We start from the raw sequence: 20,747 nt of genomic DNA on the forward strand, positions 1-20,747 counted from the left end.
TATGAGAACAGTTAGCAATTTGCTATAATAATCCAGGGAAGAAAAGATGACCCCCATAAATGATGACCCCTGTCAGTTTCCACACATCAGCCATCTTTAATTACTAACACAATTCCTAAAATTGATTAGGAAATAATCCAAATCCCATCCTTACCCCATTCCCTTACCAACATTAACCTTTACAACATCATCATTGAAAAATGGGGTCAATTGCCAATAGGAATGAAAGGAATGAATCAATGTTCTTTGGCCAAAAACTTAAGAATCCTGATTTCTAGATTTTCCACTCTCCTTTGTATCTGATATTATCTGGACTTACTGCCAGCTCTAAAAAGAAAGACTAAGAAACTGTAATAGTTATTCATCTTACTCTGGACAAGCAACAAGAATCTGTTATGATTTTATTTCTTCAATTGTTCCAATCACAGTTTCTAATACAGAAATAAAACTATTCAGTGTCTCGGTTCTTGCTTCATTTTGTTTCACAGAGATCTGCATTTCTGAGTTTTCAGGCTCCAATAGCAGTTCTGTTAAGAACAGACAACCAGTATCATCCTGGGCACTGAGGTATGCTTTCCATGGCCGAGTCCCAGCCCTACTCATTGCGATGGTCTGGATGTTCACTACTTGAAAAGCCATCTGGAGGGTGTCAGGATGGAATTCTCCCCGCCAAGGCAACACTTGCTGATGAGCAACTTTGAGGCTAAGCCAAGTTTTCTCAAAATAATCAGCAGTAAGCTGGCGATTGGGGACTAGCATGAGGGCTCCAGAATCAGGGAGTTCTTGTTCTCTCTCCTTGTTATCCTCAGGAATCAAGGGTCCTAAAAAGAGACAGAAAACTTGTGTGAAAGATACTCTTAATCTGTAGGAGCTAAGTTTTTTACCCAAATTCCCAAATGTACACAATGTGACTTTCATCTTTGGATAAATGGCTGAAATAACCAATGATGAACCTCTTTCTTGTTCACAAATGCTTCCAATTCAGACAACAGTCTGAGCTTTAGTGCTAGGATACTCTACTTTCTGCCAATCATTGAAAAGGTAAAGATTTATCATGACAAGATTTAATGTAAGGACTGTTTTTACCTGACGCGGCAAAGGATGAAGTTTTAGGAAGCTCTGGGCCACAACGCTCTGCCCCCTGGCATTTAGAGATAGTTGCCCAGTGGGCTTTGCCATACACTGGCACCAGTGTGTTGAAATCCGAGGCCCAGCTATTCACAGGTCTTTCTGCCGGATCCTCCAAAAGTCCAAGAGTAGGGTCAGATTTAGGGCTACACAGAATCCGCTTAACTTCATCAATGCCAACTAAGAGGAGGCGATAATAGAAGAGACCTCGGTCCCGTACAGCCATATCTTTTTCTTCCTCTGAGGTAAGACAACAGATTGACTTCATTAAAAACAAAACCACTTTCCTCCTACTTTTGTGCCAACCATAATAGGAGAAAAAAATGAAGGAGAGAGGAAACCCTAGGAAGCATTAACATTTTCTTCTTGGGTCCCAGACATGACTCACCAAACAATGAAAGCTATTAAGAATCTTTACTATGGGTCACGGCAAGCACTATTTCCTCCTGCAAAACCCACCTATGCAGTAATACAACAATCGTCCCAGCATGTCCTGGCACTCAGCAGGTCGAGAGAGGAAAAGGCGCAGCAAAGCAGTGAGCAGCTCCATCTTAACAGCTGGAAATGTTTCCGACTTCACATTCTCAACAAAGTCCTCTAACACATAAGGAGCATTAGGAATTCTTTCCCCGTGGACACCAAGTAGCCAAATAAGTGCTTGCTTCCCCTAGAGAATAAAGGAATAAGAGCAAGCACTCAACACTTGACCGTCTAAAACAAAGGAGATCGTAGACAGCCACTGGTTTTGCTTTTTGCTTAGTGCCAGCAGAAAAGGTATAATCTTTAGTTACTTCATTTAATTTACCAATTCCCCCTACTATACTACACTCTCTATAACAAATAGGAATGAAATTCTAATACACAAGAGGAAACTCAAAACTTTCATAGCCTATGTTGGATTAAGCAATAAATAAGGTTTCCTCAGGTTTGGGGCCTCTGGCCCAATTGGGGTTTAGTGTTTCAGTGGAAGTTGCTCGAAGAATTTGTCTAAAATTTTCACAGAAGTGGTTACTAACCTAGAGTGCACATCAAATTCATCTGTGAAGCTTCTTAAAAATGTATCTGTCAGCTGGGCACGGTGGCTTGTGCCTGTAATCCCAGCACTTTGGGAGGCCGAGGAGGGTGGATCACCTGAGGTCAGGAGTTCGAGACCAGCCTGGCCAACATGGTGAAACCCTGTCTCTATTAAAAATACAAAAATTAGCCAGGCGTGGTGGTGCACGCGTGTAGTTCCAGCTACTCAGGAGGCTGAGGCAGGAGAATTGCTTGAAACCAGGAGGCAGAAGTTGTAGTGAGTCGAGATGGCGTTACTGCACTCCAGCCTGGGCAACAGAGCTAGACTCTGTCTCAAAAAAAAAAAAAAGTTATCTGTCTAGGTCCACTACCCCTTAATATTTAAGTCAGTAGACCTGTGATTACGTCCAAATCTTTGTAAAAATTTCACAAATGACTCTAATTCTCATTCTAGCTAAAAACTCCACGGTCTAAATCTCTGACTCAAAACTGTTCAAGAGAGGCCGGGCGCAGTGGCTTACGCCTGTAATCCCAGCTCTTTGGGAGGCTGAGGTGGGTGGATCACTTGAGGCTAGAATTCTAGACCAGCCTAGACAACATGGCAAAACTCTATTAAAAATATAAAAATTAGATGGGCATGGTGGTGCACACCTGTAATCCCAGCTACTTGGGAGGCTGAGGCAGGAGAATCACTTGAGTTTGGGAGGTAGAGGTTGCAGTGGGCCGAGATCGCGCCACTGCACTCCAGCCTGGGCGACTATCTCAAGCAAAACAAAACAAAACAAAATTGTTCAAGAGAACAATGGTATCAAAGTTTTGTAATAAAAACCATCAGATAAATCTTGTTTTTATAATTTATATGCCATCTATATCCAAAAGAGAATCTAAGGTGGCAATCAATTCGAAGAGTGTCCACTTCAAACACAGGGTAGAGAGAATAATTAGATTCCATTTTAAAGGGCAAGGTTTCAAGCATTCTCCCTCTACCTAGAAGTAAAGGAGAATTATAGTCTACCTCACTATCTTGAATGTTCTCCTCACAGCCGGGCAGGGCCTGACACACAGCTTCAGTACACTGAGGACACAACCAAACCAGGTCTCGGAAAGTCTGCACCACCACTACAATACAGGCCAGGGTACAAAAGCACAGGATTAGAGCCTCCAGGTAGGGAGGAATCTTAAGAACAGTCATGTATTCAGACTCAAGGTTCTGGCTGGATTTCTATAAAATGGGTTTTGGAGGTATGGTCAATGGTTATCTAAGAAATGTAATGAAATGAGCAATAATTTCTTGACTGCATATTGGTCTTACCAGATTGATGTGAGGATAAATGAACTAATGTATGAAAAAGCACTTTGTAAAATGTAAAGCCGTATGCAAATGTGTGTGGGGTAGTATTGCTGTTGAATGAAACACTAAAGACAGTATAAATGGAACCACCAGGCTTGGGAAAATGATAAAGCAAGTGAGGTGCCTAGGGTTCAAAACTGAAGAAGACATGCAGGATTGGCTCTTGCAGGAACCTAAGACTGAGTGCCTTCTTAAATTTTGCATTCTAGGCATCTTGCTTGACTTACCCTAGTCCCAACCCTGGAAGCCACTGCCTATGGCATACTGCCATAAAACAAAAGGAGAAGTAAAATTGGTGAAATATCAAGCAAGGTCATCCTAGTAGCCTTCATTGTCTATAGTACAGCCTTATAGACTCAAGGCAGCCTAAAGACTCAATATCCTATTAGATCTATAGACCCTATGCTTCTCTAACAGCAACAGATGATGATGCAAAGAAAAGTTCAAATCTCTATATTATTCATTCAACAACAAACATGTTTTGAGCAACTACTATAAGCCAGGCACTTGACAAAAAAATCAAAAATCCTAAAAAGGCAGGCATTACCTGTGGTAATGTGCTCTTGTCGAAGACCCAGCAACTCTGTTAGAATCTGAACACATTGATCTGTGTAAGTCCTGGCAATGCCACCTACAAAAGAAGGGAAAGAAGAGAAAACTGCTAAGTGAAATATTAATACCTCAATCTAAAATCATCTCCCACCAATCAAAGACAAAAGAAACAGAGCTATCTAAAAACAAAAAAGAGAAAAAACAAATCATTCTTTGATGAACTAAGAATATAAGTTTGCTATAAAGGGAACTTTGGTAAAAATCATTTTTTCTCACTGACTACTAGAAAATTAAAAGCTCATAGCAAAACAATTCCCCATTAAACAAGGCTGAAAACTTATAGTAACAAAGGTATTTACATGGCAGCCAGATATGAGACACCCTTTTTGTTGCAGCACACTTGCAAAGGAGTATTTTTGCGGGGGACACTTGACAGCAGTCTCCTAAGGATTTCTAGTCTCCTCTTTGCTCCCTCTTCTCTGCCCCTAAAATAACCATGTTTTATTCCAAATATGAGGGTTCCTCCTCCTCCTATACTTGAAATCCTTCAAAACTTAGCTCAACAGCTGTTTTCAGTTTTTGAGTCACCTCCAGCCTTTTAAATTCCAGACAGGGTACTATGAAAAAGTCTGTAAGATTTAGGAATTATTCTGTGTTTGTCTACATTCAGCATAATACATAGCCCATAGTAGAAGCTCAATAAACGACTGGTTTATTAACAAAGGACTTTGAGTCAGGAAAGTTGCATTTCAGTCCCATTTCTAAAACTGTATGTCCTTTTGGCAACTTGATAACTGTTTTTGTGCCTGAGTTTCTGCATCTTTAAAATGAAGTTAATGACATTTGTCTACTTTTCGTGACTGTCTCATGAGACTGTAGTAAGATGATGTATAGGAAAGCATTTTGGATACAAAACAACAAAAATTTTAAGTATTGTAGTTTGAGTTACCTGTATTCTCCATCCTGGAAGATAGGGCAACACCAATCTTGACCAAAAAAAAAAAGAAAAAAAAAACAAGTCTCTTCCCCCTTGTTTGTAGTCACTGACCCAATTATTTAGTGCATAGTACTTCGCTTCCGAAGCAAGATTCATGCCCTTTGCTCTTTATGGTTCCTCTAACCACAGCTTTCTCGCTGGCTGGTCTCTCAAGAAGGAAAAGCAGCAGACACCTACCTATGGCAAAGATGGCAGCCTGTGCAAAGTCCGCAGACACATCCGTGCAGTACCCTCGAAGCTCCTCTAGCACCTGCTGCACATTCTCATCGTTCACCAGCTCACACAGCACCTCCACTTTCTGTAGTTTGATGTAGTGGGGCTCCGAGTAGGAGCAAAAAAACTTTTTGTAGTGGCTGCTAAAGTGACCTGGCAAACTATGCAAGATCTGGCGTACATGACAAAGAGCAACAAAACAGAGCTCACGGCTCTCCGAAGAACAGGCAGCTAGCAAAGGTCCCTTGACCCGCACAAGGACATCTGTTTGTACATGGGGAAACTTTTTTGCCAAGATCAGAAAAAGTTTGGTAGCTCCCATCACCACACCTGGGCTACTGCTCTTGAGAAAACTATCCAACAGATTGAGAATGTCAAATAGTTCTTCCTCACTGCGGGGTTGGTAGCGTAGCAGAAAGTTCAATACCTCAGCCTGGCCCCATTGGTCCAGTTTTGACATTCTATCCAAAAAAGAAAACAAAAGAGCTATTTTAGCAACAAAATTAGGGCCATTTCCATGCCACTGCCATATGACCAGTTGGTTGTTCATCATAACAAAGGCAGAATTCTTAAAAATAGGCTGTGTCATAATTAAATCATTCTTTTCATGTACTATTTAAAGTTTACACAAAAAAGGCTTAAAATTCCAAGATGAGCTGTTAATACAAATGCACACTCATCTAAGACCAAAGACATGATCAGCATACACTGGGTTCAGGTTCCCTACATTTTAAGACACTATAAATGGCTTAGTTTGGGGGACATAATGACTAGAGAAGGGTAGAACCTATTCCCACAGTATATTTCTATTTCCCTATATCAATAAGGGAAACTAAGGCAAATAAAAGAAATTCTCTTAGTGAAATGTGAGGGAGTTAATAGTGGTTAACTGGCTGGGCACAGTGGCTCACGCCTGTAATCCCAGCACTTTCGGAGGCCAAGGTGGGCAGATCACCTGAGGTCGGAAGTTTGGGACTAGCCTGACCAACAGGGAGAAACCCTGTCTCCGCTAAAAATACAAAATTAGCCGGGCATGGTGGTGCATGCCTATAATCCCAGCTACTCAGGAGGCTGAAGCAGGAGAATTGCTTAAAGCCAGGAGGCGGAGGTTGCGCTAAGCCAAGATAGTGCCGTTGCACTCCGGCTTGGACAACAAGAGCAACACTCCATCTCAAATAATAATAATAATGGTTAACTTTCTTTTCTACTTCACATAAGTTGTTCAATACATCAACAAGATCCCACAAGGACGCAGATCTCATAATAAAAAGAGCACTGAGGCATCCAAACCGATTTAAGAGATGGTGAGCAATGGGCTTATTGATGACAACGCCTCCTTCCAGTTTCAGAATTTCCTCTAGAGACCTCAAGCAGTTCACAACTACAATTGGATCCTGGTCACGCAGCAAACTGTATAATTCATTTACCAGGGCACCATCTATAAAAAAGAACAAAGTTCTTAGATAAAGAAGAAAAGCTTCAGAGTAACAGGGATGTAGCCAGAGTAATAGCTCCAAGTAGACAAAGTTGAACTTCTCTGCTACAAAAATGACAAAGGCCATACTAAAGTGCAAGGCAAAAAAAAAACTGCCATGTCCAGACTGTTTTAAGCAGCTAATACAAAGGATCTCACTGGGGCCCGAGAGAAAGGACTTCTCATCTCCAGAAGATACCAAGCCCTGCATCCTACTTAAAGAGATATGTACAGAACTGGGGCCACATTATTATTTTCTACCAAAGCTACATAATCTTTTATAAAGTTATACATAATAGAGGCACATTGACCATGATGGATTACACTGAACTTACCTACTTCAGAGTCTCCATGAAGATTATGCATCTTGGCACATCCAAGGACTGCCACTCTCCTGACATACGAAGCCTTATCCCGCAGACCATTGAGAATAGGCTGTTGTATATACTCCTGCACACCAGGCATCCTAAGCAACACATCCTGGAGTCAGCCAGATTCGGAAATACTAATTTTGACATATATCAGCCCCTGTTCACCTAACAGAGTTTAGTAGATGCTACACCCATCAGATCATGAAGAACTGCAGAAAGCCTCTATCAAGCTTAAAAAGCCATGATTTGATGTTTTTGTTTTTCTCGTTTTTTTCAAGATGGGGTCTCACTTTGTCACCCAGGCTGCAGTACAGTGGCCCAATCATAGGACACCGCTGCCTCTAATTCCTGGGCCCAAGCCATCCTCCTGCCTCAGCCTTGCTAGCTAGTAGCTGAGACTACAGGTGCATGTCACCATGCCCATTTAATTTTTTGTAGATATAGGGTCTCACCATCTTGCCCAGCTGGTCTCGAATTCCTGAGCTCAAGCAGTCTTCCTGTCTCAGCCTCCCAAAGTGCTGGGACTACAGGCATGAGCCACTGTGCCCAGCCTAATTTGACTTTTCATTTGGAATAATGATGCACAGGCAGCAAAAAAATATATACACATAATTGTTTAGAGATATTTAACCAAAATTGAGGACTATTTTACTTAGAGTGAGAATCAAAAACTCCCTGTAATAAAATTATATGATACAGGTTATTAAGCCAAAGCAGTGGCTGAAAATCTAAGTTCAGGGTACGATAATGTTTTCCCCAGTATTAAGGAGCTCAAATAAATTATCCTCTTTAAAAACCTACCGCGTGATCTCTTGAAGTCATCAGCCATTTAGGACCAGACAGAGAAGACGGTACTCACCTGAGGCTACACATGCTCCGTAACGCCAGCCCTCGCACCATTGGATTGGGGTCTGAGCAGTCTTTGCACAGCGTATTGATGGCCAGGAGAGCCAGATCTGGTTTCAGGGGAGCATACGTGCACATGTACAGATAAACCAACTTCTTCTGGACAATATCTACAGTGGCACTGGCCTTCACCATTTCCATAAAAACACCAGACATGTCCAAGCCCTGAGTCATGTACCTGAAACCAACGCACATGACAGAAAGAAGTAAAATGCAAAATCCCCAACTAACAATGGAGGGAGTTTTACTTACATATCTCCTGGTTACCCAACTAGCTTGTGATCTCTTAGAGGGTAGCAGCCAGGATTACCTTGTCTATTATATCACACAGTACTTCATACCATAGGCCTGCAATAAACATTCTTCTTCTATTCATTCAACAAACACTTATTATTATTTTTGAGATGGAGTCTTGCTCTGTTACCCAGGCTAGAGTGCAGTGGCACAATCTCGGGTCATTACAACTTCCGCCTCCCAGGTTCAAGTGATTCTCCTGCCTCAGCCTCCTGAGTAGCTGGGACCACAGGCGCGTGCCACCATGCTTGGCTAAATTTTTGTATTTTTAGTAGAGACGGGGTTTTGCCATGTTGGCCAGGCTGGTCTCGAACTCCTGACTGCAGGTGATCCACCCGTCTTGGCCTCCCAAAGTGCTGGGATTACAGGTGTAAGCCACCGTGCCCAGCCTCAACAGACACTTATTGAATCCCTAGTACTTTGGTGAAATTCAACTTTTACATCCAGGGACATGCTCTTGGGACATAATCTCGAAGAAGGCGTGGTCTCAGACCTCTAGGAACTTCAAATCTATTAATGAGCCAGATAAAAATACTGTTAATTATGGTATGATAGATAAGTATTTAAATAGAAGTATTGTACAAGGTGCAGAGGGGATTCAGAGGTCTAACACCGGCAGGAAGTCAGAAAATGTTTCTTCGCAGAGGAAGTAACACTTTACCGGAATGAGCAGGAGCTCACTAGGCAGATGTAATAGATGTAACAGAAGGTATGAGGTATGTAGACATGAGCAGGAGCGGCATACATTTTTTTGAGTCTGTAGGTAGTTGAATTAACAACTTGTTCCTTGGGTGCTGTGGTAAGTTTGGACTTCATTGTTTCTCAAACTGGTCACCTACTGGAATCAGCTGAGATGTTTATTAAAAATACAGATTCCTGGGTTCCCTCCTACCTTACTGAAATCAGAATCAATCCCTGGACTGGATGACAAAAAGCACCCCCAGGGATTTTTGTGCACCGTAAAGTTTGTGAACCATAGCTGTAGGCAAGAGTTATATGTTCAGATTTGTATAATGGAAAAATTGTGTCTCAAATGAGGCAAGGTGGCCTACTAGTAAGCTGCTGCAATTGCTTTGGTGATGAAGGCCTGGACCAGAGCAACAACGCCAATAAACAAGAGAGGGTGGATATTTAGAATTATGAATTCAAACCATCTGACATGAGAAGTGGGGATCGGGTGTCCTCAAGGTTGGTTCCCACGCATAGTCGCTGCTGGTGGCATTCATCAACACAAATGTAAGCCGAAGAACAGGTTTGAGGAAGACGGAAGAATGTCCGTGCTATTTCGGACATACTTTTGATAAACCATGCACGTGGAAATGCCAAGCAGGCAGTGGGATACGTGGGTCTGAAGCTAAAAAAAGAAGTCTGTACTAGCTATATTATAGATCCAGGAGTTAGCAGTAATTGTTCAAGCCTGTGATATGGAGGAAACTACCCAGGTAAGTAAAAGATGCTGCAGAGGAGAGACTGAGATGGTACTCCAAAGCAGCAGGACGAAGACCGAACCATATAATTGCCACGTGTGAAAGCTAATTTACCCTTTCAGAGAGACTGGGGCTAGTGAGCCCTGATGGGGATTGCAAAGGGAGCAAACAGCACGCGACGGGAGTTAGGTGATACCTAATCACTCGCTGGATGACATTCCGGTAGCGCAGCCTATCAGCTTGAATGTGAGGATTACACAAAGCCTTCTTCAGCTCCTTCACCACGTCCTCGGAGCCAAGGTACGGCATCTTCCTAACAGTCACAGGGCAGCTCCCACAGCTCCCACGGTAACTCGTGGGCTCCTTCTCGTCTTGATGTGGGAGCCTGAGTAAAAGATATATGAGTCAGTGAAAATACTAAAGACGAAATCTCGCCTCAGGCTCGGCTTCCGTAGGGCCGGCACGCCGGCCCTGACACACCTCCACGCCCTCCGCGACCCCGCGAGCCCCACCCTGGGCTCCTCAGGCCCTACCCTCGCCCGGCAGGCCGTTCGCCCCGCCCACAGATCGCTCCCGCTAACACTAGGCCCTCCGCCGGATTTCCAGCGCCGCGTCCGACTGACCGCAGACCCCTCCCTCTCCAGTTCCAGCTTTTCTTGCGCCTTCAAGCCGTTCTCATCGCAGATAGGCCCAATCTTCCTTTCTGCGGAAGTCCCGCCCCCTTGTCAAGAGACCAAACAGAAGCGCGCTGCCGGTCTCCCAGCGAGCGAGGGCTGAGCTTGGTGCCGACTCCGACCTTAGGATGCCCTTCCCCCAACCTCTCACCCTCCAGGCGCAGTCGCGCGGCTCCCTCTGGTGGAGCTGCGGCGGGCAATCGGAAATCGGCTACTTCGGCCTGTCTCCTCCCAGCAGCGCGCGCTTTGAGTGCCCGGCTTGGCCTCAGCTCCCGCGCGGTTGGGAGTGTCGAGCGCCCTCCGCTATTTGGGCTCCTGCCGGCACGGTCACTTCCTTTTTCTGCCCGCTCTAGTGACTTATTCCTCTGCTGGGCTCTTTCCCTTAGGGTATCTGGCCCTGTTCTTGCCCCAGCATGACTTTTATCGGGGCGCCGTTGTGGAAGCCTCACGCAGGAGCCCTGCCCCCACGGAGAAGATCCCACTGGTGACTACAACCCTGCCACCATGAATGGGGTCCTGATCCCCCATACGCCCATTGCAGTGGACTTCTGGAGCCTGCGTCGGGCTGGCACCGCACGGCTCTTCTTCTTGTCTCACATGCACTCGGACCACACCGTGGGCCTGTCTAGCACCTGGGCCCGGCCCCTCTACTGCTCCCCGATTACAGCCCACCTCTTGCATCGTCACCTACAGGTATGGGGCTGGAGTCAGTCTCCAAGAGGTGGTCCAGGCATCTGGGTTGGGACTTCGACCTGTCATTCTTTGAGTCATAGAATGGGGGCCACCAAGACTGATGCGGAAGTTGTTTGAACCCAAAAATGCATCTTTAACTCAGAATAGGAACGTGGTTTCCAAGTGACCAACTTGAGATATTTAGCTATAAGTTGAGGAGATATTTTAGTCCAGCCAAGGAAACTATTGCTACCTTTATACATAAGCTAGGCTGATGTTTCCCAAACTTGCCTTTTTTTTTTTTTTCTGATACGGAGTCTCGCTCTTGTTGCTGCCAGGCTGGAGTGCGGTGGCACGATCTTGGCTCACTACAACCTCCGCCTCCCGAGTTCAAGAGATTCTCCTGTCTCAGCCTCCTGAGTAGCTGAGATTACAGGCGCACGCCACCACGCCCAGCTAATTTTTTGTATTTTTCGTAGAGACGGGGTTTCACCATGTTGGCCAGGCTGTTCTCAAACTCCTGACCTTAAGTGATCCGGGATTACAAGCGTGAGCCACCACGCCCCGCCTAAATTTGCCTTATCTTAAGAATCCACCTAACGTGCTAGGTGGTTCTCCAGCTCTCTCCCCACCCCACCCTTAAGTCTCCAAGATATTAAGATCAGGAGTAAGTTTGAAAATTGCTGACTAGACTGTTTGCTGAACTCTCTCCCCACCCCACCCAGACGGAGTGTCCCTCTGTTGCCCAGGCTGGAGGGCACTCCGTTCACTGCAAGCTCCGCCTCCCGGGTTCACGCCATTCTCCTGCCTCAGCCTCCCGAGTACCTGGTACTACAGGTGCCCGCCCCCTTTTTTTTTTATTATTATTTTTAAGTAGAGATGGGGTTTCACCGTGTTAGCCAGGACAGTCCCGATCTCCTGACCTCATGATCCTCCCACCTCGGCCTCTCAAAATGCTGGGATTACAGGCGTGAGCCACCGCGCCCGGCCAGCTGAACTCTTAATTAAATTGTACAAAGGGTGGGATGGGGAGTGGAAGGAGGAAGGGCAGATTGCTTGGGAATCCCCATTACAGCTTCTGTTCCCGGTGACTCAGGATTTGGTCAGCTTTCCTGATTCATGTAAAGCATAGTCCCTGACCCGGGGAAGTAACAGGGAGGGGAGTCGGTGGTCACTGGGATGACTAACTGTTTTCTCAGGTATCTAAGCAATGGATCCAACCCCTGGAGATTGGTGAGAGCCATGTATTACCCTTAGATGAAATTGGACGAGAGACCATGACTGTAACCCTCCTCGATGCCAATCACTGTCCTGGTTCTGTCATGTTTCTCTTTGAAGGATATTTTGGAACCATCCTCTACACAGGTGGGCCTCTCAAGGAATCCCAGTGACTTCTCAGACTTACTTTTTTTTTTTTTTTTAATGTATAGACTGGGGCCTCGCAATATTGCCCAGGCTGGTCTCAAACTCCTGACCTCAAGTGATCCTCCCGCTTTAGCCTCCCTAGTAGCTAGAATTATCAGCACAAGCCACCATACCTGGCAGACTTTTCTTGAGCAGCCTTAACTCAATAGAAGTCTGGAGGCGCTGAAGGCCTTCTAACTTCATCACATATGAGCATAGTGACCCCATCTCAACTGATTTCCCACTCTTTTTTTTTTTTTTGAAATGGAGTTTCACTCTTGTCACCCAGGTTGGAGTGCAGTGGTATGATGGTGGTTCACTGCAACCTCCGCCTTCTGGGTTCAAGTGATTCTCTTGCCTCAGCCTCCCAGGTAGCTGGGATTACAGGTGCCCACCACCACACCCAGCTAATTTTCGTATTTTTAGTAGATACTAGGTTTCACCATGTTGGCCAGGCTGGTCTCAAACTCCTGACCTCAGGTGATCCACCTGGCTCGGCCTCCCAAAGTGCTGGGATTATAGGTATGAGTCACTGCACCCAGCCAATTTCCCACTCTTTAAGGGTCCAAACCTTGTGAAGAGTAATTGAAAAACAGGAGCAGGATGGAGACATTTCAACAAAGAAACCATGCAGCTATACTGCATAGTTCAGTGCCAGGCTACATAATAGTTTTTTCACAGACTAGTAAGCAAACACCCATCTATTGTTGGATGTAGGAGATGCTTGTCTTCTGTTTTTTTGTCTCTGACCTTCTGCCCCCATATACATATTCTTCTAGGTGATTTTCGATACACACCATCCATGCTAAAGGAGCCAGCCCTGACACTGGGGAAACAGATCCATACTTTATACCTAGACAACACCAATTGCAACCCAGCCCTGGTTCTTCCTTCCCGACAAGAAGCTGCCCACCAGATTGTCCAGCTCATTCGAAAACACCCACAACATAACATAAAGATTGGTGAGTTGTTTCCTTTCAGTTTCCTGTCACCTGTACATAGTGAACTAGGTTATTTAAGGGTTCTCACTTAAATATCTTTGTGCTTTCATATCTTTGTGCAGTTCTCACTTTCTCCTACACTGACCACCTTATTTAAAATTGCAACCTGGCCAGGTGTGGTGGCTCACACCTATAATCCCAGCACTTTGGGAGGCCAAGACGGGAGGGTCACTTGAGCCAGGTGTTTGAGACCAGCTTGGGCAACATGGCAAGACCCTGTCTCTACAAAAAATTTAAAAATTAGTTGGGCATGGTGGTGCATGGTGCATGCCTGTGGTCCCAGCTACACAGGAGGCTGAGACAGGAGGATTGCCTGGGTCCACTAGGAGGTCAAGGTTGCAGTGAGCCATGTAAGTGCCATTGTACTCCAGCCTGGATGACAGAGCAAGACCCTGTCTCAATGAATGAATGAATGAATAAAATAAGTAAAACTGCAACCTGCCCACCATCCCCATTCCCAACTCCTGGTCACCTATACCAATTCATTTTTTTCATTTTTTTATAGCACTCATATATTCTATACATATTTAGATATGCTATTGCTTGTTGCCTATCACCCACTTCCTCTGGCACATGCACGTAGGCACGCGCACACATACACACACACAGAAGCATAAACTCCTTAAGAGCATCATTGAAAATAGGAAGAGACTTTGTGTGTTTGTGGAACAGAGAGGCAGCAGCCAGTATGACAGGCACACAGTGGGCAAGGAGGCTGAAAAGGCAAGAGGAGCTGTAGTGCTCTTAAGCCATTTTGGACTTGATCCTAAACCCAACCAAGAGCTATTGAAGGATTTTAAGTAGAAGAGGGACAATATGCACTCATCATCTTGCAATATATTCTATATATATTTATTGGACTTTTTATTGTCTGACTCCCCCTGTTAGAATGTGAATTCCACTATGGCAGGCTCTTTGTTTTATTAAAGGTATACCACTAATGCCTGACACAGATGCATTCAATATGAATGAATGAAATTTATCAGAACATAGATATTTAAGTGAGCATTGTGCTTTAAATTAAGTATACTGAAGAAACAGCTATGTGCTTGTTCTACTGATTATAAATAGTATAAAACATTGTCGAGGACTCTTGAGTTGCCATTTGGAATAGTTTATGAAAATAAATTTTTGTTTTATAAAATAAATACATGTAATAGATTTGGTTCTAAATTACTTTTTTGGTTGTTTCCAAATTTGTGAGTCTACAAAAGGGCAAAGATTTGCCACCATTATAAATATTTGAAAAGGACATGTCTCAATTCTGAAAGGAGTTTCAAAATGAGACTAAACAAAGGCATTGAAAAAATTATATACCTTCCAGGGTGACTACCAAATTGATTGAGAAATATCCTCTACTCTCAGGATTGCTTAACTACTCATAAAGACCTAACCATTCTTCATATTTAAATGCAGAATTTTCTCAAAGAAGCAAAGCTGGCTAGGAGGATGCGATAGTAAGTCTTGATTAATTTTGCAAACATGTAATAAGCCTCTACCAACTAAGTTCCAAGTATCCAATAGGCAGTGGGGATATAAAGATGAATAAAATACAGTCTCTGACTTGGAGGGCTCCCAGTCTGGTAGGGAAGGACCTGTGGGGAGGTGGAAGTGGGAATATATAGAGAGAGAAGAAAAATCAGCTCCATGTGTGCCCAAAGAGTGAGATTTTGAACCCTAATCAGGAATAAAGTGGATATAAATAATACATACTTCTTATTAAGGCGTTCACAATCTGGTTGTGGATTTGAAACTTCTTCAGAAAAGGTTTGAGAACAGCTATTAAACATCTCCTATATCTATTACCATAACCATTACCCAAATTAATGTCTCAATTTCTTTCTCTGTAAGTACTATTTGGGTAATTGAAACTTCCACTCCAGCTTCTTCTCATCCTGGCAGTCAAATAATATTATTACCATATTTTTGTTTTTAAAGCTCTGCTCTGAGCATGTTATTCTTATGATTAGAATTAGCCATTTTCCTGCTTCACACTCAGGGGCTCCCCTTCATTTACACAATGAAGTCCGAGCTTCTTAGTGGTACATATAAGACCCTCTATTATATGGCCCTTTCTTGCCTCTCTGGTATCATATCTTACCAATTCCTTCTTTACTTTAGTAACAACAAACTGACCCCTCTTAAAATGTTTTCCACTATACCCTTTCTACCCTTTCCTTGCCAGGTTAAACTTGCCCATCCTTTAAGATTTAGCCTAACTTTCCCTAATTCCATCACCTGTTGGATACAATGCTGTATACTTTTTTTTTTTTTTTTTAAAGAGACAGGGTCTCACTCTGTTGCCTAGGCTGGAGGGTAGTGGCGCGATCACAGCTTACGGCAGCCTGGACCTCCTGGACTCAAGTGATCCTCCCGCCTCAGCCTCCCGTGTAGCAGGAACTATAGGCGTGCAGCAACATGCTTATTTGTCTCTTTTTGTAGAGACAGGGTCTCGCCAGGTTGCCCAGGTTGGTCTTGAATTCCTGGGCTCACGCAGTCCTCCCGCCTCAGCCTCCTAAAATGGTAGGCTTACAGGTGTGAGCCACAGTGCCCAGCCTGTATACATATCTTTACGTTGCTCTTAACTGTGGTTTTTCTGGGTCTCCTTGTAGATTGTACTTCTTGAGGGCTGACAGCTTTCTTTATTAGTTTTCATAGTGCCTGAAGCTTGCTAGATGCTCTCATTCCCCTTCATATATCTTAGCTCAAATGTCGCTTCTTCCTTGATATTCTCCCTGGATTTCTCTATGAATTGTATCTATTTTTGTTAAACATTTTGTTGGTTTATTAGGATTTTCCAATAGCTTCATTTTCTTCCTTCTCTTACTTTCCCCAATACATTGAACGTTATTTAGGACTCTACAACCTGGGAAAGGAATCACTGCTGGAGCAGCTCGCCCTGGAGTTTCAGACCTGGGTGGTATTGAGTCCTCGGCGCCTGGAGTTGGTGCAGCTACTGGGCCTGGCAGATGTGTTCACGGTGGAGGAGAAGGCTGGCCGCATCCATGCCGTAGGCCATATGGAGATCTGCCATTCCAACATGCTGCGTTGGAACCAGACCCACCCTACCATTGCTATCCTTCCCACAAGCCGAAAAATCCACAGCTCCCATCCTGATATCCACATCATCCCTTACTCTGACCATTCCTCCTACTCCGAGCTTTGTGCCTTTGTCGCAGCACTGAAGCCTTGCCAGGTGGTACCCATTGTCAGTCGGCAGCCCTGTGGAGGCTTTCAGGACAGTCTGAGCCCCAGGATCTCCATGCCCCTGATCCCGGACTCTGTACAGCAATACATGAGTTCTTCCTCTAGAAAACCAAGCTTTCTCTGGCTGTTAGAAAGGAGGCTAAAGAGGCCAAGAACCCAAGGTGTTGTGTTTGAATCTCCTGAGGAAAGTGCTGATCAATCTCAAGCTGACAGAGACTCGAAGAAGACCCAGAAAGAGAAACTTTCTCCCTGGCCTGCATACCTTGAAAAGCAGCCTTCCCACCATCCTTTGCGGACCAAGAAGCAGTTGTTCCCAGACCTCTATAGCAAAAAATGGAACGAGGCAGTGCCTTTCTGTGAGTCCCAAAAGAGGGTGACTATGTTAACTGCCCCATTGGGATTTTCAGTGCCCTTAAGGTCTACAGATGAAGAGTTTATCTCTCTAAAAACCAGGGAGGAAATTGGTTTAGGGTCCCCCTTGGTACCCTTGGGAGATGATGATGGAGGTCCAGAAGCCACAGAGAATCAGAGTGCCTGGATGGGCCATGGTTCTCCCCCGTCCCACAGCAGCAAGGGCACCCCTCATCTTGCTAGTGAATTCAGGGGTCTAGCACTCAAATACCTTCTGACTCCAGTGAACTTATTCCAGGCAGGGTATTCTTCCAGGAGCTTTGACCAGCAAGTGGAAAAATACCATAAACCCTGCTGAAGACAGAGTACAGAAGGACAACATTGAGCCCACACTGCCATTTGGAAGATAGTAACTGATGGCTGGTGGGAAAGAGTTTGTTTTGGGGGCCTGCTTTTCTATCTTTACAAGACTCTTATGGGCCCACTGCGGAGCAGCACTTCCCAAAACTTGTTCATTGGGGTCCTCGTGCCTATGGAATCCTTCATTTTATAATTGATTATGTTTAAGAAATACGTTTTGTTTTAAAATCTTTGGAGTATGCGTGAGCAAATTAAAATTTCTTTGAAGTCCTACAGTAACTTAATCTGTTTAACCTTGTTTAACCCAGTATTTCTCAAACTTTTGTGAACATGCAATCCTCTTATGTGGGTCTGAATCAAAAAGAGTCTGAAACAAAAAGGACCAGGTTATTCCTGTTGCTGTTTTGCGGTGTCATGTGCCATTCTCCATGTCCCCTTCTGCCTCGTCTCAGATCAAAATCCCTAGGGAGTTCTATTTTTAAAATTATGAACTATTGTGCTGCATGCTTCAATCCTGAACATCACTGACTTGCTGTGACCCTCCATCCAAATAATTTCCTGTCTCTGCCTCTGGGAGGGAACAGGAAGCGATGAAGAGGTCTTGAAACAGTAGTGAAAATTCTACCTCTGTGTCCTTCATGAGGATGTGCAGTTAGTATCACTGGGATTCATGTGGAACAGAGCCAGCTGGGGGGCTGGGCAACTCTCTAGCAGTACCTAGAACCCAGCTGAACAAGGCTTTGGGTGTAATGGGACTCCCAGGCCTGGAGGCCCTATTTGACTGAAGCAGAGTTACAGAAGATCAAATGTGTTGTCAGATATTCCTCCAATTGTTCACATAGCTGGGATATTTGTTGCTCCCCCCACCCCTTGGATTGAGTAGGGAGCCAGAGCACACAGCCTGTTTGTTTTAGTATCCAAGGAAGAGACCAAGGAGCCAGCTGGCTGGAAGGGGTGGGGTGTACAGTCTGCCCTGTCCTTCTGCTCATAACCTGACAAAATGCCAAACTAGTAAGCAGGATAGCTGATACCACGGCTATGAGGGAATAGGCTCTGAGAGGCCAGACTTGTGGAGCTGGGCATCTGGATCAAAACTGCTTCGGGATGGAACCTCGAGCCCTAGCAATGAAAAAGGTTCCGTTTCTTGTCCAGGGGATTTAAAAGAGTTTTCTGCTTTGAGAGAGAAATACAGAGTTTAGAAAGCAATTGCTCTTGGGAAAGCTGTACACAGCTCTGTTTTGTCAGTGACCTTTGTTGTAAGTACCAGTGTTCTGTTAGGAGCCACAGCAGGTGAGGCATTTGGTGCAGCAGGAAACATGGGCACTGCCTAGGCTCAAATCTGTGTAACCCTGAGCAATTGCTTAAATTGTGGAGCCTAGTTCCTCATCTGTAAAATGGACTCGGGATGCCTACCTCTCATGATTACTATGGAGATCAAATAATTGGTAAAATTCCCCTAAGTCAATGTCTGCCACAGGATGGGTCTTTCAGATGTTGGTTTTCTTTAGCTTCTGGTTCGAGAAAGAAACTAATCTGTATATAACAAAAGAAACTTTGAAAGTCAAAAAAGTATAAAGAAAAAATTTTAATTCGTCATAGATTAATTGATTTGCTTTCTTTTAGTTTTTTTTTTCCTGTGCATGTAGATGTATTAAATATGTAAATGTTTTTCAAAGTTGGGGATAATACTGTATATAATTTTATAGCCTACATTTTAATTTCTTGATATCTTAAGCATTTCACTCATTAGATATTATTCAAAAACATCATTTTTAATATTAATATAATACCCTATCATATGAGTATTCCTTAACTAAGCCATTCCCATATTCAACATTTTGTGTACTGTTTTTCTAATGACATATATTACAGTGAACAACCTTATGCATATATTTTGTATTTTTATTTCTTAAATTACTGGAGGTAGATTATAGTTTTAAGTTATTGATACCAATTGTGCTGAATTGCCCTCCAGAAAGGTTTCCTGACCATCTTTTCTGCAGACAGGATAGCATTAAAATACCTTGAAGACCCATTAAGTTTAAATGAGATCACGAGAACGGTACATGTTAACACGTGGAAAATCATCTCATGTGTTAACTTAATAAATATTTACTAAACTGTGTGGGCAAATTTAGCCGGACTTCCTCTAGCATCCTCCAGCTGTCTCACTTCTATGCGGCTGAAGGTGGCTGGGAGAGATAAGGTAGTTCTCGGTACAGGGGTCCTCATATTGGCGTTATCTTCTAGCAACAAGGGAGCCCGTCTACTCTTGGCACATGCTGTGTCACACCTGTTCCTTGAAGTGGGTTCTATATGCATTCACATAGGGGAGGGGAAGCAAAAGACTGAGGAATTTAGTTGTTGGCAGCATGTTTGCATTTGTTTGGCTTTTTTTGGGAGACAGCTTTTAGCTCTGTCACTCAGGCTGGAGTGCAGTGGCACAGTCACAACTCACTGCAGCCTCGACTTCCCAGGCTCAAGAGATTCTCCCACCTGAGCCTCTTGAGTACCTGGGTCTATAGGCATGCACCACCGTACCCAACTAATTTTTTTTTTTTTTTTTTTTTTTGTAGAGACAAGGTTTCACTGTGTTGCCCCGGCTGGTCTTGGTGTTGAACTCCTGGCCTCAAGTGATCCCCCCTACCTTGGCCTCCCAAAGTGCTGGGATTACAGGCATGAGCCCCTGTGCCCAGCCATGTTTGCATTTTCATAATGGGAAAATTCCATACTATTCTAAAAGAAAAATGTCTGCCTTCTTATACTAGAGATCAGCAGTTGTTTGATTTTCCAATAGTCCCTCATATAAAAATGCTGCATTGCATATACTTTACATAGCCAATTTAAATTATTTTTAGGCTCTAAAGATGATCCTATAGATGTATGAAGATCTTGCAATTAGGCTTGAAGGTGCTGGGAAAAAGGAGGTTCCCTAGAGATCCATTAGTTATTTAATGGATGATCTGTGGGAGAACTTGTACTTTTCCACAAGATGACTGACAGTGGCTTAAGTCCTGTTACAGAAAAAAATCTGCCTGGCTGGCGTTGGGGGACCGTCTCTCACTCTTGACCCAGATTGCCCTTTGTGGTAGGAAACAGATGAGTGACTCCACTTGTTCTTCTCTTTTCTTTTTCTTTCTTTCTTTCTTTCTTTCTTTTTTTTTTTTTTTTGAGAAGTAGTCTCACTCTGTTGCCCAGGCTGGATGCAATGGCACTATCTTAGCTCACTGCAACCTCTGCCTCCTGGGTTCAATTATCTTGCCTCAGCCTCCCAAGTAGCTGCTATTACAGGCGTGCACCACCACACCTGGCTAATTTTTGTATTTTTAGTAGAGATGGGGTTTCACCACG

The 20,747-nt window shown here is 44.0% G+C and overlaps 2 protein-coding genes across 9 annotated transcripts; one reads left to right on the forward strand and one right to left on the reverse strand.

Annotated features, from left to right (window-relative positions):
• Positions 1-383: 383 nt before the first annotated feature.
• Positions 384-11,000, reverse strand: AP4B1 (adaptor related protein complex 4 subunit beta 1). Of its 4 annotated transcripts, none has more exons than XM_025364228.1 (11): positions 10,902-11,000; positions 9,924-10,112; positions 7,960-8,184; positions 7,065-7,195; positions 6,546-6,693; positions 5,220-5,716; positions 4,041-4,124; positions 3,158-3,261; positions 1,588-1,795; positions 1,087-1,368; positions 384-821 (listed from the first exon to the last, which is right to left on the reverse strand). In XM_025364228.1, exons 2-11 carry the CDS (start codon positions 10,034-10,036, stop codon positions 394-396), a joined length of 2,220 nt encoding a protein of 739 aa, XP_025220013.1. In that variant the 5' UTR covers positions 10,037-10,112; positions 10,902-11,000; the 3' UTR covers positions 384-393. The 4 variants fall into 4 exon arrangements, with proteins under 4 accessions (XP_025220013.1, XP_025220027.1, XP_025220005.1 ...); XM_025364242.1 differs by lacking the exon at positions 10,902-11,000 and adding an exon at positions 10,261-10,443 and having other exon boundaries at positions 7,960-8,056; XM_025364220.1 differs by lacking the exon at positions 10,902-11,000 and adding an exon at positions 10,261-10,443.
• Positions 9,938-19,284, forward strand: DCLRE1B (DNA cross-link repair 1B). Of its 5 annotated transcripts, XM_025364264.1 has the most exons (5): positions 10,471-11,094; positions 12,273-12,438; positions 13,257-13,439; positions 16,334-17,041; positions 17,335-19,284. In XM_025364264.1, the coding sequence occupies exons 1-5, from the start codon at positions 10,906-10,908 to the stop codon at positions 17,358-17,360; spliced, it is 1,272 nt and encodes a 423-aa protein (XP_025220049.1). In that variant the 5' UTR covers positions 10,471-10,905; the 3' UTR covers positions 17,361-19,284. The 5 variants fall into 5 exon arrangements, with proteins under 5 accessions (XP_025220066.1, XP_025220049.1, XP_025220039.1 ...); XM_025364281.1 differs by lacking the exon at positions 12,273-12,438 and adding an exon at positions 9,938-10,027 and having other exon boundaries at positions 10,788-11,094; positions 16,334-19,278; XM_025364254.1 differs by having other exon boundaries at positions 16,334-19,284.
• Positions 19,285-20,747: the final 1,463 nt, after the last annotated feature.

The sequence above is a fragment of the Theropithecus gelada genome, chromosome 1 (assembly GCF_003255815.1).
Source record: "Theropithecus gelada isolate Dixy chromosome 1, Tgel_1.0, whole genome shotgun sequence".
In the NCBI taxonomy this organism is placed as follows: Eukaryota; Metazoa; Chordata; class Mammalia; order Primates; family Cercopithecidae; genus Theropithecus; species Theropithecus gelada.